Source organism: Serinus canaria, chromosome Z (genome assembly GCF_022539315.1).
Source record: "Serinus canaria isolate serCan28SL12 chromosome Z, serCan2020, whole genome shotgun sequence".
Lineage (NCBI taxonomy): Eukaryota > Metazoa > Chordata > Aves > Passeriformes > Fringillidae > Serinus > Serinus canaria.
Window position 1 is genome coordinate 54,934,497 of NC_066343.1, and position 16,591 is coordinate 54,951,087.

Genomic DNA, 16,591 nt, shown 5'->3' on the forward strand with positions numbered 1-16,591 from the left:
TCTTAGTATGCTGTGTTATAAATAACATGGAAGTGTGAGGGCCCTCATTCTCTTCATCTCAATACAATCTGGCCCCCTGAACGATCATGAAAATAAATTAATCTACCTGAATTATTAAAATCACCAGTGAGGCCATGAAAAGCCTAATATAATCCAACTGTTTACTGCTTTTTTGAATTGGTGAAATAATTTCAGCCGAAATCTGAATTCTGTTTGTGGAAGTTCTTTATTAATGTGTTCCTGGAGCCTGACTTTTTAACTGAGAGTTTCTAACAAGAGGAGGTGTTAGAAATTTAGAAAAAATTAACAAGAACTTTATGATTTGGAAATTTCATGTTTGTTTGAAAGCAAAACTCTTACTAATGTAACAGTTATTAGAAGCGGATATATAGTCAGAAATTGCATCTCTGGCAAACTAATGCTAAAACATGCTTGCATGCTGCAGTTCAGAAAAACTTCTAAAAAACTTAAACAAAATTTCTAATTGCTATAAAGGTCAAAGACTGCTGCAAGGGAAAATGAAATAAGAAAACACCAAATGAGAAAAAAAAATTAAGAGAGTAATAGTGAATAACGGCAATCAGTTTTCACTACCTACTGTCAGATAGTCCTGTAAATTAAAAATAGATAGATACACAGATATGTCCTCAATGTATCTGTACATTCTATAGTGGAGGGTGGGGAAAATCACAGTAGATAATACATACAAATCAAGCCATTTAATTACTAGCAACAGAGCAGGGGAAGAAGAAAAAAATCAACATAAAATACAAAGGGGAAAAAATCAACACAAGGCACAGTCTGCCAACACACAACAGAACGTACTCAGAATGGGGTTATTATATACTTCCACAAATACGTAACAAGAATACCAAGCTAGAGGAGAGCATTTGAAGATTTCCCCGGAAAACTCAGCTAAAGAAAACAATGGTAATGGAAGGCAATTTGGTACGATTCTGCAAGTATTAGTCTAACTCCCACTCAAGCCTGCAAAACCCACAAATGGTGACTCCAAGAAATAGTGCTCCAGTATCTTATGAACATTACAAGAAGATGAAAAATCAGTGGGTTGAGAGAAAAAAATCACATATAAAACATAGGAAAATACATTTTTTTTGTTATCACATTAGATGGGGTCCTTGCATTATCCGTATATTGCACTTTTAAGAAAATTATTACACCAGACATATTGTAACAAAATCAAATATTCTTTCTTTGAGCTACAAAATAAACAGTACAAATGAAGAATACGGGACACCTATAGGTGCTCAATTAAAAGAGAAGCTAAAGAGAAACACAAAAAGGATAGAAACTGGTTCAACACTAAATGCATCTTTTAACATAGTTTTATTTTGAGGCTAAAGAAACAGATGAAGAGAATGTAATTATCTATAACTAGCTGATCAAAAGAGGTAATTTTAGAGGTCAATCCCATTTATGTGTTCTCCTTAACCTACATAACTTAAAACAATTTTTATATTTAAAATTCTCAACTTTTTCAATAAAACAGAATTTTGGACACAAATTCAATAGCAATATAAGATAATGTAAATGCTGTATTCCCCCTTTTCTTCCCTCCCTCTTGGAACAAGCTCAGCCAGTAGAAAACAAAGAAGTTTTTTCCTAATTCATTTCTCTCTTTTAGTTTAGATTCCTTGTATCAGTTCTTTGGAAGACTAGACAAAAGTCAAAGCTATTGCAATGGAAAGAGAAGTATACAAAGATCTAGATATGAGAGGCAAAGACTACTGTTTTCTGTTGTACAGCAGTGTCCCACTGGAAGGATTTGAGTGGCATAGACACAGAGGAAACACAGAGTTATTTTGAAAAGCATTGTGAATGCCAAATAATTTTAGATAAATTTAGATACATGTCACAACTTATGCAGACATACCGTTATTTACCTGTAAATAAACAATCTTCTGAAACACATCTTCTCTCATGCTCATCTCCACATCAAAATTTGACAGTTTTTTGTCAGCTTCTGTACTTGCTAAGCGTATCTCTATGTCAGGGGAGACGTGCTGGGGAAAATCCAACATGCTTCTTTCCACTGTTGAAATAAGAGACAATGATCACAGAAGGACAGACATGCTTTAAGGATAAGGAGCTTTCCCTCTTCTGTCATTTATAAAAGACATAAGAGAAAAGTATTCAAAACAACATGACACATATAGCAAATAGAATGATCGCATGTAATATAAAATTGAATAGGTGTAAGGACAAAACCACACACCATTGTAACAAATAAACATTTTACAGAAGATTCTAAACCCCAAACATAATTATGTCATCATCTTCTACAAAATCAGCTGAATGGTATATAAATACATTAGAAATGCTTCATTTTCTAAAAGTCATGTAAGTGAAGACTGACGTTTCCTAGCTGGCACAGATGCTCCCATGTTAGCATTTAAAGTCAGAAGCTCTGAATCTTTCAAGTAAGCCCATCTGTCCTGAAGTTATTTTTACATTGTTATGAGCACAGTGTCAAATCCCCATGTACTGCACTCTTCTGTGTTTAAGAAGAAACAACATGGCAAACAGGGAAGATGCTGTCTGTGCATTCTGAACTTCTGGAGATTGGAAGCTGAGTAATACTACTTTTTTAGGATATACTTTTGAGATTAAGTAAATCCTTGCTATTAAAGGAATATTACATCTTACAATGACATTGAATAGAAATCCTAAAAAATAAATTAATTTGCTTAATTAAAAATCAAATTACAATGTCTCTACCATCTACCTTTCCAAAAGTAAATTTTAGAGTAACAACGTATTAGGTTGACTTAAAGCTTAGTAATTTTTTGTGATATGTAGTCATTTTATCAAGCACTGAGACAGATCCAGAAATGCAGCCATGGGTATGTGATTCTTCTTGAAGTTAATAGGAAAACTGCCCCTTCACCTCCTGCCCTTATACAAAGATGTTTCAAAATTATAAATTGAGTTTTGGGAGCTTCCAAGTGTAATTTAAAGTCTATTGTCATCTCTGTCTTTTTGGACAATGAGCTGCAGTTACTGGGGTATGTCTTTATGTGAAAGGGATACACAGGCCTTAAATTCCAAGTTTCTTATGGAAGTCTTGTGGTAGTAATACATCCCTGTCATATGCCATGGGCTGTTTCACAGCAGGTCATGATAATTTCACTTAGAGCTTTGAAGATTAGCATTAAAAGCTTAAATGTGACCCACTATTGCAATATTATGTAGTGAAAAACATACATTTTCCACCAAGTCTTGGTGGCTGTGCTGAAAAGCTGATGACCAATGTTTTCTGAGTTAAACACAGATTTTCCTTCTGTTAATCCTCATGGTGAAAAGATTCACAATAATTATACCAAATCAGTATATTGGTACAACTAAAACTAAAGCTGGCAGTGGGCTTTTTTTTTTTTGAAGATTACTGTCTTTCTGAGTATGCCAGAATAAATTCCAGCCAATTCACTGGATGTGCAACCTAAAGTAATGTGAAATCCAGACCAATAATACAATATAATCATTTGAGATGCTAACTCAAATGCTTTTTTGCTAGTCAAAGATTTTGCTCCCAGCCAAGGTGGCTGTTTCTAGCACCTGTGTGGCTACTGTACATTTTTTTAGAGTATTTAAAAGAATTTGACATCTATTGCACTCACTGTTTTATAAATAATGCAGCCACCATCTGAAACGTTTTTCTCAACAAAGACACACAATATGGAGTTTATATTTTACTTTACAATTATTAACAAATTCACGGAATGACCCATGTTTGGCCACTAAAACCCACCCACATATTCGTTTGGCTTTATAATTCATTCAGAACAATCTAGATCTGACTGCATGACCAATATCTCCCTGGATTCTTTGAGACCTCACAGGCCACAATTTAAATGTGAGCAAGTAAAGAAATCTTCTTTCAATAACTCATTCAAAATTTCCTCATCATTGCATTTTCTCCCCTATCAGTTTATCACCGTTTCCATTACTCCATTCACCTTGCTTGTGTCAGATTCCGCAGTGTCTGAAAAAAGCACTGCTTACCACGTGTAATGCACTACGCATACCACAGACACTGCAGCCTATACTGCTGCAGTGTCCCCTGGCAGCTGCACAGGGCTGGAAATGTAACTGTGTGGAGCTTCACACGCAAAACCAAAACAGATGACTAATGCAGGTCTCTGGGAGGTCCTGAAAGATTATGGACTCTTGAGAGGCCTCTACACAAGAACAGCAGGGATCAAAATTGGAAGCAACAACTATTTTTTCTCAGTGCTCCCTTATGTGCAGATGGAATGCCTTATGCAAAGAAATACAGAAAACACATGCTAACCTGCATATTCCACTTCTATATCTGCCAAAGCCCGTATGGTATTTTCATGTGTTACTTCTTCAATTTCAAGCATCCCGACGCTATCATATACATGTTTTGTCTTCCTGATAAGTTCTTCTGTTCTTGCTCTAATTTCCTCCGGTGACAGGTCCCATCTCAAAAGGTTTCGTCCTGCTGCTATGTATGAAGAAGCCTTGAGCTGGCTAGTAATTTCTGCTCCTAATGTCATTCTCAATACAAGCTGTGGCCCAATAGACCTGAAAGTATAAAAATGATCTTTACATAGCAAGATTCCAGTTCAAGAGACAGTTTAGAGTAAATATTAAAAAACCAGCATCAGAATATTTTTAGAAGGAGGAACAAAGTCCTTTTTAGAGCTGCTATCTTTATCAATTAGGTCTAATTTTTAAATAAATCTGCCTTCTACCTTTTTAATTTAGAGTATGACTAAGTGCAAACAGGGATGAAAAACTTGGTATTGACAAAACCATACAGATTAAATTATGACTCAACCTTCTAAGGAAAACAGCATTGCAGTTACTGGAATTCTACATAAATAGACAGTACTAACATTTTGAAGTAAGGAATGAAACTCACATAGTGATTTGTAGATGACAAAGAACAATAACTGCAAAGTTGTACAAAATAAGACATAAAAAACATCACTTGATTGTATTCATAATAGCAAATAATTTTATATTTATACAGGATTTCTGCAACATAATCAGCATGGGAGGAAACCTAGTTGGTACTCATCTGCAAATTTATTCCTTCAGCTGTGTTGGATTTTAAATAGGCAGTTTCACTCTTTTACCAGAAGAGGTACCTTCTTTTACTATGACTTATGTATTAATAATCTATCAACTATAGTTCTAATCAACAGTATTTCAGCTTCCTTAAAATTAAGCTTGCATTCAAGTAGTCAACCTTGACGCATATTTTACTATCAAACTATCAGGAGGATCCATGGCTGTCAGAGACTTACTATCTGTCTTCCTATTCCAGCTACATAATTAAAAAAAAATCACAAGTTGTTATGGTAATAATGATAACTTAAAATTTTCAACAATAACTAAAGAAATACACAGAGATCTTGCTAATAAAGAGATGTTTTCTTCACAATGTTTTACATTAAGTAACCTTTTCTCTTAACACTAGCCATTGTACCTGTATTGATTTTATTGTAAAATCTGTCTGGTATGTGCAAAAGTGCACAGAGAGGTTTTGGCATACAATGCAGGGAGCATGCATAAAAGACAGCCAATGTTAGCCTGACGGTATAACAAAGCAGAAGAGTGAAATGCCAACAAACTGAGAAGGGTTGCATGCATGTCTTCTGTTTGAAGGAAGGCAAAACTTTTTGTCAAAAGTCTTCCAATTCTATAACAGAATTTCTCCAGAAATAGCCTAACCAAAATTATTTGATGCACAACAAAAACAAAGACAACATTTCTACCTATGCTTTGTGTTGAAACTTTATTTTCCTTATTACCACAGATTCTTCAGATCTTTCCATTCTAATGTAGGTAAGTTGCTTACTATTCCCTTTAGTGACATACAGGAACATCTGCGTTCAGAATATTGACAATTTCACTTTGGAAACAAAGTGGGAGTAAAGAACCCCTTCTGTTCTTTTTCTTTGATACCAACTGAGTTCTGGTGCTAGGGCTTTAGTAACTTCTCCACTGGACTACTGAAACTTTGAACTTCAGATAAAAGTTTAGGATAAATGAAGCTGCTGTCATAAAAGCTTAAATAATAACATTCTCAGAATGCACTTGTTTCCCATCCTCACAATCTACTGAAATCTACCCTGAATCTAAAAATCCATTAAAGAACAGCACTTCATTAAGGCACAAACAGATTCTCAGTATCTGTTTGTGCCTGACTGCTGTGTATCTAGTTTTTCACACGTTGCTAGCACAGGTCTGGTAAAACCTCTTGGGAGGGAAAAGGAAGCTCCTCAGAAATAGGCTCATGTCTCTGAACTCTACCCCACACCACACCACACCCAAGAACATGAGAAAGACTACACAATGTTTCACACAGAAGTCAAAATAAAAGTAAAGCAGAGTCAAAGGAAAACAACAGCCTGAGCAACAAAAAGTATGCTAAAGGGAAGGATACTAACCAGATATTATTTTTAAAGAGAACCTATTGCTTTCAGTCATTCAGTATCTTCGCCTAGAAATTTAGACAATACAGCCCTGCCTCTGACCAACTGCATATCATCCAAGACAAACACTAAAACAGTCACAGCACCAACATATTACATCAATTTCAGCCCGTGCAACAAGATTTATTAAAAATTAAAGTTGGACTGAGTTCATGAACTAGAATGTAGGGTCTCAGATTACCAGAGAACACTATTTTTAAATATAAAAAAAAGACGCCACCTGATTTTCTTAGTATATTGGCTAGCTTAATTAAGACATATACCTAGAAATTTGAGAGCTGTATAAATTATGGGCATAAATACCAGCAAGTTGTTGACTACCTGTTAGAAACAGAAAAACAGAGAACTGCCCAGTTTTGAAATGCTGTTAGTTCTGTTGAGAGGAAGATGCAGTCATTTATGTAGATCAAAAAAAGAAGTACAAATCAGAAAGTTTTTCTAATTCACCAAATGAGATGGTGGGCCTTCAAGAACTGTAATACAACATTTCATGTAAAATCAGTTGTTACACATAATTCTTCAAATAATTATTTACATTATTATTATGTTGCTACCTTGCTACCAGTCACTCAGACTGTACTAAACAACAAACTGACATCAGCTTAAGAAAAAACTGGATGTAAATATTTATGCAAAGGTGAAATCTCGGCCATTTCTTTCATGGCTTAATGTTTTGAATTACTTATCTACCTAAAACTATAAATAAATTCCTAAAACTCCATGTATCAGACTGAAATATTTGAATAACTTTGCTCAAAAAGAAAACAAAGAATGCCAAGACCAAAAATTGTAAATAGACTGTAAAGAAACAAGAAAAGAGAGTATAACTAAAATAATATGAAGCCCAAAAATACTCTGCAGTTACATTTGACATGCTATTAGGGAGAAAATATTAAATTGTATCGCTGAGGTTCTTTAACTTCCCATATATATACAAATTCTACTAATAATTCTAAGAACCAGATACAACAGTGAAGAGTTTTCTTCAAACACTGAACCAAGCAGGTACAAATATTATTTTAGACTTGATTTTGGTAAACAGCACCAGCATGACAGAATAGCCAACTACTGCTTGCACTGAGCAATCAGAAGTTGATTCAGTTTAAATTAGATGGCAGGGTATTGCCTTGCATAGGCTGTTGCTAATGCCTGAACTAAACTCTTTCAGCTATCACACTCAGTTTTCTCTGGCGTAGCGCAGAACACTCATCTGAACAAGCCTGGTGTAGTGCAGAACCCTAGAGGCATCTGGAGAAGCCATCTGAACAAGGGTTAAGTATAAGGCTCACTTCCAGCAACAGCATTGCCTTCAGACATTTCTGTCAGTGTTCCTCCCTCTGTTGCTCATTTCTGCCCCTGTACTTCACTCCATCAATGGCATCAGCACAACTGTTGCTAGAGTCATACTTAGAAAATATTCAGGACAGCATATAGGTGAAAAATAAAGTGGACCAAAAACATCCAGGGGTGACAGCTTTTTAGCAAGTAATCAGTCCCCTCACCCTTTTGATGAGTGACTTCAAAACAGCTGTGTTGGCCTAAACAAAGTGTCAGTAAAGTAAAAAGCGCCAGTAGCAACCTAAACTTTCACTACTGCCATAAACACACATGAAATCATGAATTTAGTCTTGCAAAGAGAGTCTCAAGAGGACCGCTGTCATTAAGCATACCATTTAAATGTCCTAAAGTTAAAACAACTATTGATGCTAAGAGGCAGTACAGGCATAAGAACAAATTAGAAGGAATTGGTCAAGAATAGATGACAGCTAGCATTGCAATGGACATATGTAAGCATCAGGGCAGTGAGACTCTGAAAGAGATGTCCTGTAAGTCCCAGCAAGTAAAAACGTCTCTATTTATAACATGGTGCTTGACTGGCTTATAAAATGTATTAGGTTACTTGGTTACCTAAGGTAGCATGGGACTAGATTTGATCACCCCACATCCCCTTCCAGTTTCTGCATTTCTGTGAGGTCCTTCAATATTAACACAATTTTATTTATATTGCATTTTTATAGTAAATATCTAACCAGCCTCTACTGGCAACTTGCACTGGGGCCTTTCTCTGCGGTGAGTCCTATGGCATTTAATAATGCCAATGGAATCATATACAGGGCTGACTGAAATATTTTATGCATTTGTGCATTGTTTCATCCATTTAGGAGGACATCAGGAGGAAGGGCACACAAGGCTTCATCTGGACTTTCAGTTATAATAGATTATTACAGACACAGCTGTTTTCACAAATCATGGTGGAAACATAATTTGTAAAACCAGCTAATCTGCCAATCCCAAAAGCAGTAAGAATGGTATTTTCTACCAAAAGAAGAGTAAGTTGAATAACACTTAAAAACTTATTAGCTACCTCTAAAAAAGTATTTTAAAGAATAAAATAGCTTCTAAGCTAATAGCTAATACTTCTAAGTTGCAGACTGCAATAACTGTAGAATGCCAGGTAATTTCTTTCACCAAAAAATCTACAATTTGATTACTCGCTACTTCTGGAAAATAGAAATTTGATTTGATTTTAGAAAGGAGAAGAACCTTTATAATACTCCATTACAGCAATACAGTGGCCAACATAACTACTGCAAAGACAAACAACGCAATTGGATTTACAGACTTGATTCTTAACTTGTGCAGTATCTTAAACATATTAAACATTTATGTAAGTCTTGTTTTGCTTAGAAACATTTTCTGTGACTGAAATGTGTGTCAAGCAGCCTTTTGTTGGCATTTTCCATTAACACTATTAAAATAAACAAGAAAGCCACAAACTGTGAAGAAGCAGGAGGGAGACATAGCACCAGCTTCAGAAAATACAGACAAAAGCCAAGATGCTCCTACTACTGAGGATCGTTATATAATACAGTCAAAATTTAAGCCTGCTGTCTCCTTTAAGTCTGATTATAAATTGATAGTTTTAATTTCATCAAAGACTTTTAATGGCACTTTCAGTTTTCAAATTAATTCTCACCTAAACTGTATTAGTTACAATGACAAGTATAATTTCACAGAGTGAAGTAAATGAACAAGTCTGTATATATTTTTCTGGGAAAAATATATACAGACTTGTACTTGCAAATACATTTGTACTTATATGCACTTGTACACTTACTGTACTTGCAAATACATTTTACAGTTCCATGTGGCCACACAAAAATCAGGGTATGTTGGATTCATGCAGGATGGAAAACTATATTCTCTCCTGACAAAAGAGAATAACAGCTTCAGAAAGTGAAGAAGTAACAGCTTCAGAAAGTGAAATGGGAGCCAAGATTTTTAAAAGAGAGAAAGACAGAGGGCTCTGTATGTGTGTGTGTGTGTGTGTGTGTGTGTGTGTGTGTGTGTGTGTGTGTGTGTGTGTGTGTGTGTCTGCGTGTGTCTGTGTGTGTGTGCAAATCACAACCAATGCCATGAACAACTTTTTCATTCAGTAAAGCACAGTATGAAAAATGCTGGAGATCAAATTCAAGAGAAACATTTTGGTCTTTCTATTTTTTGAAACAGCATATCTAAGCTAAACAACACTTCCTGGTCTTCCCGGCTTCAGGAGAAGCAGTGCTGCATGCTAGAAAGCAGCACTGTGTCTGAAGACTGTACCCACTAGATACCTGCAAATCAATACCCACAGGGGCTCAAGGTTCTGACTCTACCTAGTGGCCTCACCAAAACAAAAAACAAAACCAAAAACTAGACACACCCTACTAAGGCAATATAAAAACTGACAGTTTGCCTCAGGACAAGCTATTTAGTACTTAAGTAACAGTCATACACATCAGTATTTCTCTGGAAGTCAGGGTCAAGTGCTACCAAATATATACGAATGATAGCAGACAGGCATGGTTTAAGTAAAGTTTTTAACAGTCAAACCTCACATGAAATGGAATTTAAAAAAAAAATTAAATTAAGTTGAAAAGGATTTCAAAACCAAATCTCAATTCAGCAGCATCTAATAAACTGCACACTACCACTGGTCTCTTTCAAGGATGGCTTTATAAAAAATTTAACAGGCTAAAATATTCATATTATTTAGAGAGTCTTAGTTTTTGCTTGAATTTAAAATACATTTTTATATTACTTTCAGTTTTGATGCACAACTTTAGACAAGAACTGTGTATTTAACAGTAAAGCAATGAAAAAATCAACCAAAATAAGAGAACTGGGTAGTATAAGGTAAAACAAGAACATAATTTAAAAAAAATCCAATCCAAGACAGAAACAGCAGTTAAATGGCTCAAAGTTATTCCCAGGAAGACAAAGCCAAAGGAATGAAACTATAACCCTTAAATACATCACTTCTTCTCACCAGACAAACACATATGAAGTCTTTTTTCCATTTCACTTCTCAGTCCTCTCATCTGCTTGGCTCTTAACAGTATACGGAACACTGAATACATGCCTTGAATTCCTGGGCCATTTTCCTTGGAAAAGTATTTGGCTCTGTGTCATAACTGTTTGGCACAGACATATCTTACTGTAGCAAAATGATAGCATGTTTAGTACTTCCTAATTTAAAGTTCAATAACTGCCATTGGAAACTGATTTTTAAAGCTGCATTTGAAGAAACAGAAAATCTAGCAGCTTTTGACATTAAACCTTAATTTTGTCACACCCTTCAGAAAAGAGAAATTCTCCGTGACAGAGTTCATTTTACAGTTAGCATTAACTATACTTTCAGCTCTTCCAGTCTAAAAGAGCAAGTCAAAAAACCTACAAGTCATACAAACATTTAAAAACATTTATTGATGCATTCATTACCCTCAGTGCTCACGACCTTACTATCTGACAACAAATGTTTACTGGTTTTCCAACAGAATTAAAATCAGAAAACTAACTGAAAAGGTGCTCCACAACAGCTAACAAGTAGCCCAGACCTTAAGCAGGAACTAAGCCAGTGTACTCAAGCATGATACAACTTACTTATTTCTTCTCCCCTTTTCCTCCAACAGTCTTTAAACGAAAGGAATTTGGAAACTGGTCTGATGGAAATTGGCTTTCATACAAGGAGGTGATTTCCACACAGTAGTCTGCAGTGGAACACACAGAAATGCTAAGGTATGGTTTCTGCAGTGTCTGATCTCTAAAATTATGGTACCCATGGTTTTAAGGCAAAATACAGAACAAAACCCAACAACCAACAAACCAAAAAAAAAAAACCAAAAAAAAAACCAAACCACAACATACCCCAAAACCCAAACCACAAATTACTAGTACTACTAATTTAGGTTTCACAGCATTCTGTGAACTGTATCCATTGCGTGTCACATCAAGCCTCCACCAAAGTAACTTGCTTGCAGGATCTCAGGAAAGAATATTCTTACCAACATTGCACCCAGTAATTGTGCTATACCGAGTCTGAGGCACAAGGTATTAACTGAGGTTGTCTTATTGCTTGGTTCTACTATCAGGTCAATTGTGGAAAAACAGTGGGAAAAAGATTGCTTTTAAGGTCCTACAGCTCCCTCAGGTACCGCTGTGTAAGCATGTATCATATTTCCATCATGACAGCCATAAACAGCAAGTGCAGGATGTTTAGTGCAAACAACACGCTCCCAGGATAGCTTGGCAGTTGAACGCAACCAGCTAACACGTGACAAACAGCTTGCTGATTCCATCTGAAAAAGAGCTGGTACTGCAGGACAGAGAAAAAAAGTTTGTAAACACTTTCTCTGATTGATAGCCAGTGCTAATCAGTTCAGCCTCTTCCATGGAAATATGCTTTGACTTCTCACTAATCTTGTCTCATAGTCATAGCAATGAGAAATGTTCCCTTGCAATCACTAGTTAGTCAGAAAACTCTGTGTCTTGATAGCAGATACTGACCTACTCTGTATTACTTGCTTACCACCTTAAATCAGTCTTCCCATGTCCTTGGGAAGACAATGCATTATGAACATGCCATGTTCATTTCAGTGCTTGCAAAGTCACAAACAGCCTGCTCAACATCACAAATTAGGGAAGGAAATGAAGCCTGCTTTCTTTTCTGGCTTTTGAGTGAAAAGTGATTTAGTAACACTGTGCTTCACAGGTTGGTTACAGGTTATGTGAAATATTGTTCCACCACAATCAATATGGCAAAGAACTTCGCTTATTTAACTTTCCACTGAAGAAATAAAAAGTGTCTGTTAGAGATGGTATGAGAAACACAAGTGCCCAGTAATATTTTGCTCAGAAACAAGTAAAATCACCACCATTCTCACCTCACCTGCTTTAATCTAAACACAGATAACATTTACCAAAAAGGTCTCCTCTACAGAGAAAAATTCAGACTCAAGGATCTATAGTTCAGTTAATATAATCTATCTGATTTCCACAGATCATTGACCAAAAGGTCCTAAAGAAGCTATGTTGTTGTGGGATGAGAAGGTAGATCCTCTTGTAGGTAAATGGTTATAAAAATTAGGCTGTTAAAAATGGCTGCTTATTTTTCTGAGTGGATCTATGTGACTTGTGGAATCCTGCAGGGTTCCATGCAGGGTTCTGTACTCTTTCATGTCTTTATACATTATCTACAAAAAGCTGGGATTAATGAAGTCACAAAATTTACTAATGATTATTTACTCATGACAGTGCAGTGTACTAAAGGCAGCCACAAAGAGATGAAAAAGAATGTCACAACACAGAAAAGTTTAAAACCACTAACAAAGTGAATTTTAGTCTTAATAAATGTCACACACTTCTGACTTTACATACACAGGAGGAGTTGTGAGACATATAATCATTCTGGAGACAAAACAGTTCAATAGAAACCACAACACAGAAGCAGCTGCAAAGAAAGAAATGTTAGAATTTAGTAGAGATGGAATAGAACAAAGCACAGAAATTCACGCTACGTGCATATTACTTGCATTTCTGATCATCTGAACAGTTAAACTCTCTTGTCTTCTGTTCTCCCACTTGCCAAAACTTTTTTCTGTTCTACCAAGTCATGATGACTTAGAAATAATGAAGACTTAGAAACAATCAGCTGCATCGAGCAATGGACTCCACTCAAAATAAAAATACTAACTAGACTGGGATTCTTTGGAGTGGAAAAAAAAAATAAATCACAGAATAAAGCACAACCGAGGAAATGCTTCAAAGATCTAAATGATCATAAAGAGGATGGAGAGAATGAACAAGGATCAATTTTTAACCTGTAAGTTTCAACCTAACCATGAAGAGTACTAGGAGACAGTTTCAATATAAAAAGGTATCACTGGAAGATTTTTATACAAGACCATATGAAAAAAACAGTTTTTTGCTAGAAGTCCCTAATTCCTAGGCTGTTCTGAAAAATTAATACTTGATGTATATATTATCTTACATATTTTCTAAGCTACCTCATCCTGACTCCTGCTGAACAATGTTAGACTTTTGAACTAACCCAAACTATTCTAAAGAAATCTTTCCAAGCCAGGCATTTCTTGCTTTATAGCGAGAGTGATGGAACAGGTATGTCTTCAAAATACATTAACAACATTGTTTAGCATAGTCTAACTGGTACTCCATGGGTTAAATAAAGTCCACAAATGCTTGCCAGCTCAACAGCTGTGTCTCACCCAGTCCAGGAAATAATTTTGTTCTGCAAATTCCATCTAATAGACAAGCTGCTCTCCAGGAGCCTGCTGTGGTTAGAAAGGTGGTAGCTGTTACTTTTGACCATGTGAAAAGTTGCTGCTGCAATACACAGGAGAGTTTATGCAGTCCACAGATCATGGGGAAAGGCAAACACGTCCAAAATGTCTTGTTTGGCCTTTGTAATTTCTGAGGTGTTGGACCTGATACTTCAATGAAAGAAACAGACATATTATTGTTGTAAGTGTGAAATAGGAAAATTACTACGGAAGTGCTTCCCATTTCCTTGTCTTCCAGTGTCATTCCTTCTTCTGCCTTTTCCCAGCCTCAGTTTCTTGCTGGTTTTCTTCCTTAGCAAGAGAAATGACAGTGTTCACAGTTTCTTTCCCTTTCCTTTCATTATATTGATACCAGTATATAGTACAGCATGTTGGTACCTGTCTCACTCATGTACATGGATTTTCATACTCAAAACCTGATTTTGAAGATTTTCAAAGCAACACCCCAGAATTCATGAATCCAAGAAATTTTTTTTAGAACACTAAAATAGTTTAAATCAGTGTGTTTTATTTTTTTCATATTTAAGAATATCCTCATAAAGTAAACAGATTTCTATGCTTAATTATCTAGCTAGTTTTTTTTCCCTATGTATTTTATTGCATTAAATCTACATCTTTAAATCTTTTGAATCTGAACAGGAAAAAAAATTAATTGGAAAAAGCCTCCTTCTGCAAAGCTTCCCATTTTAACGAAAAGAATCAAACCCTAACATCATTTTATTTTATGTAAGGCATAATACTTGACACCTGCTAAGAATGGTAATTTTAATCTCATGTTAAGATGTCCTCAGGAAAAAATAGAAGCTGGGACAGAACCTATTCAAGATTTCTGTGACCAGCTCCTTAACTTTTGAAAGTTAAAAAGTCACTATGACACACTCAAGAATACTGTCTTTCATGAAACAATTATTTGGGCACACTTAAATGATGACTTGAGGAAGAAAAAAATCTCAATTAATGAAGTGCAGCAACCATTCCCCATTTTACTGGTTTTTACTTAAGAAGGAGGTATCTTCATTGTCCAAATGTAAACTGCAACCAAAGATAAACCTTTTATATAAAGAAAATAAAAAACCCTTCTTGCATTCTTTTTGATGGAAAAATCTGTAAGACAAAGACAGTCAATGAGAAGAGCGAAAATGACTGTAGAAAAAAAAGGAATGTAAATCAGGAAAAGAAAATACATGCGCACTTTATTTAGTACCAGAAAATAAATCACTTGATTTTCAGCCGCAGCAGGAGCCTTATGAAAAGAAAATATTCTGATTCTTATTTTCTAGCTGCTAATACCCCTCAATCCTAATTTCAAATGAACAAAGGGTGTGAAATAGGACAAAATCTGTACACTTTGTGCAGTAGGCACATGACTACCATTTCTCAAAAGACCATGTGAGGCAACCATTTTCCCATTTCATGCTGAAATTCAGCCCCATTCTCTTTACCACAATGTAACCTCCTACTATTTCAGTGCTTTTATCAAATGCAGCCCTTTAGAAAAACTGAGAGGCCAAAATAAATGCAATCATATTTATTTGTCTAGTCTGCCTAGAATTGACTGACAAGCCTTCTTTCACACCGGTTTTCTGGGATCCGTTTAGAGCTAGTGTTCATTATGGAGAAAATAAGTAATCCCCTATTTTAAAACCTTCTGGCGGTACATTGGTACCCGTTTCACCTGTCCTACAACATGTAGTAGTGACAAACCATTTTATATAGCTACTATGCACACTGCCGGCCTTGCTTCACGTACACCCTGCAGCAGAGCCCGCTGCTACAGCCGTGTCCCTCAACCCATTGTGCTCTGACCAATTTCTTCCAGTGATTCTGACTCAGTGCAAAGAGTACCAAGAGGAGACCTCGGCTCGCCTCGCCCATCCTGCCCCGCTGGAAGCCGTGCATTACGGAACCCACGGCAGGGAGGGCAGGCTGCAGGAATCGCTCCAGGAGCTGAGGCAATGAACCGCACAGGCAGTCAGGTTTCCTGCCCCACTGTCTGCCGGGCCCCTCGGAGCGCGCCCCGCACGCCAGCGGCAGCTCCCCCTAGGCCCGGGGCTCAGGCCCGGCTTCTCGAGGGAGGACCGGGAACCTCCCGCCAGCCCAGGGCAGCCCCGGGCGGCTCCGGGCTTCGCCGGCTTCCAGTCGGGCCGGGCGGCCCCTGCTGCCGCCCCCCCTCCCTCCCCCACACGCCGGGCCCTCCCCCACTCACCCACCCACCCACCCCCGCACCGGACACGGCTCCCGTCCCGGCTCCCGCGGCACCGCCACCTGCCCCGCGCGCCTACCTGCGAGCCGCGCCCGCGCACAGCGACAGCATGGGGGGCGGCGCGGGGGGCGGCGGCGGCGGAGCGGGAGGAGGAGAAAAGAAGGAGGAGAAAAGACTGGAGGAGGAAGGACAGGCTGCAGAGAAGAGGAGGAGGCAGGACTGGAGGAAGAAGAAGAAGAGGCTTTGCTCCCGCGCCCGCTGCCGCGCCGCCCTCTCACCGC

The 16,591-nt window shown here is 37.3% G+C and overlaps 1 protein-coding gene across 3 annotated transcripts in view; it reads right to left on the reverse strand.

Annotated features, from left to right (window-relative positions):
* NLN (neurolysin) overlaps positions 1 to 16,524 on the reverse strand; it is a 36,648-nt gene extending 20,124 nt beyond the window's left edge. Inside the window, exons 1-3 of one of the 3 annotated variants that reach the window (XM_050986538.1) lie at positions 16,390 to 16,524; positions 4,313 to 4,569; positions 1,905 to 2,053 (exon numbers count right to left, since the gene is read on the reverse strand). In XM_050986538.1, coding sequence (XP_050842495.1) covers positions 1,905 to 2,053; positions 4,313 to 4,569; positions 16,390 to 16,421 — 438 coding nt within the window. In that variant the 5' untranslated portion in view covers positions 16,422 to 16,524. Of the gene's footprint in view, positions 1 to 1,904; positions 2,054 to 4,312; positions 4,570 to 11,411; positions 11,537 to 16,333; positions 16,355 to 16,389 lie in introns of those variants that run through there. The other 2 variants (XM_050986539.1, XM_018923206.3) reach the window with 2 other exon arrangements.
* Between the last annotated feature and the right edge of the window lie 67 nt (positions 16,525 to 16,591).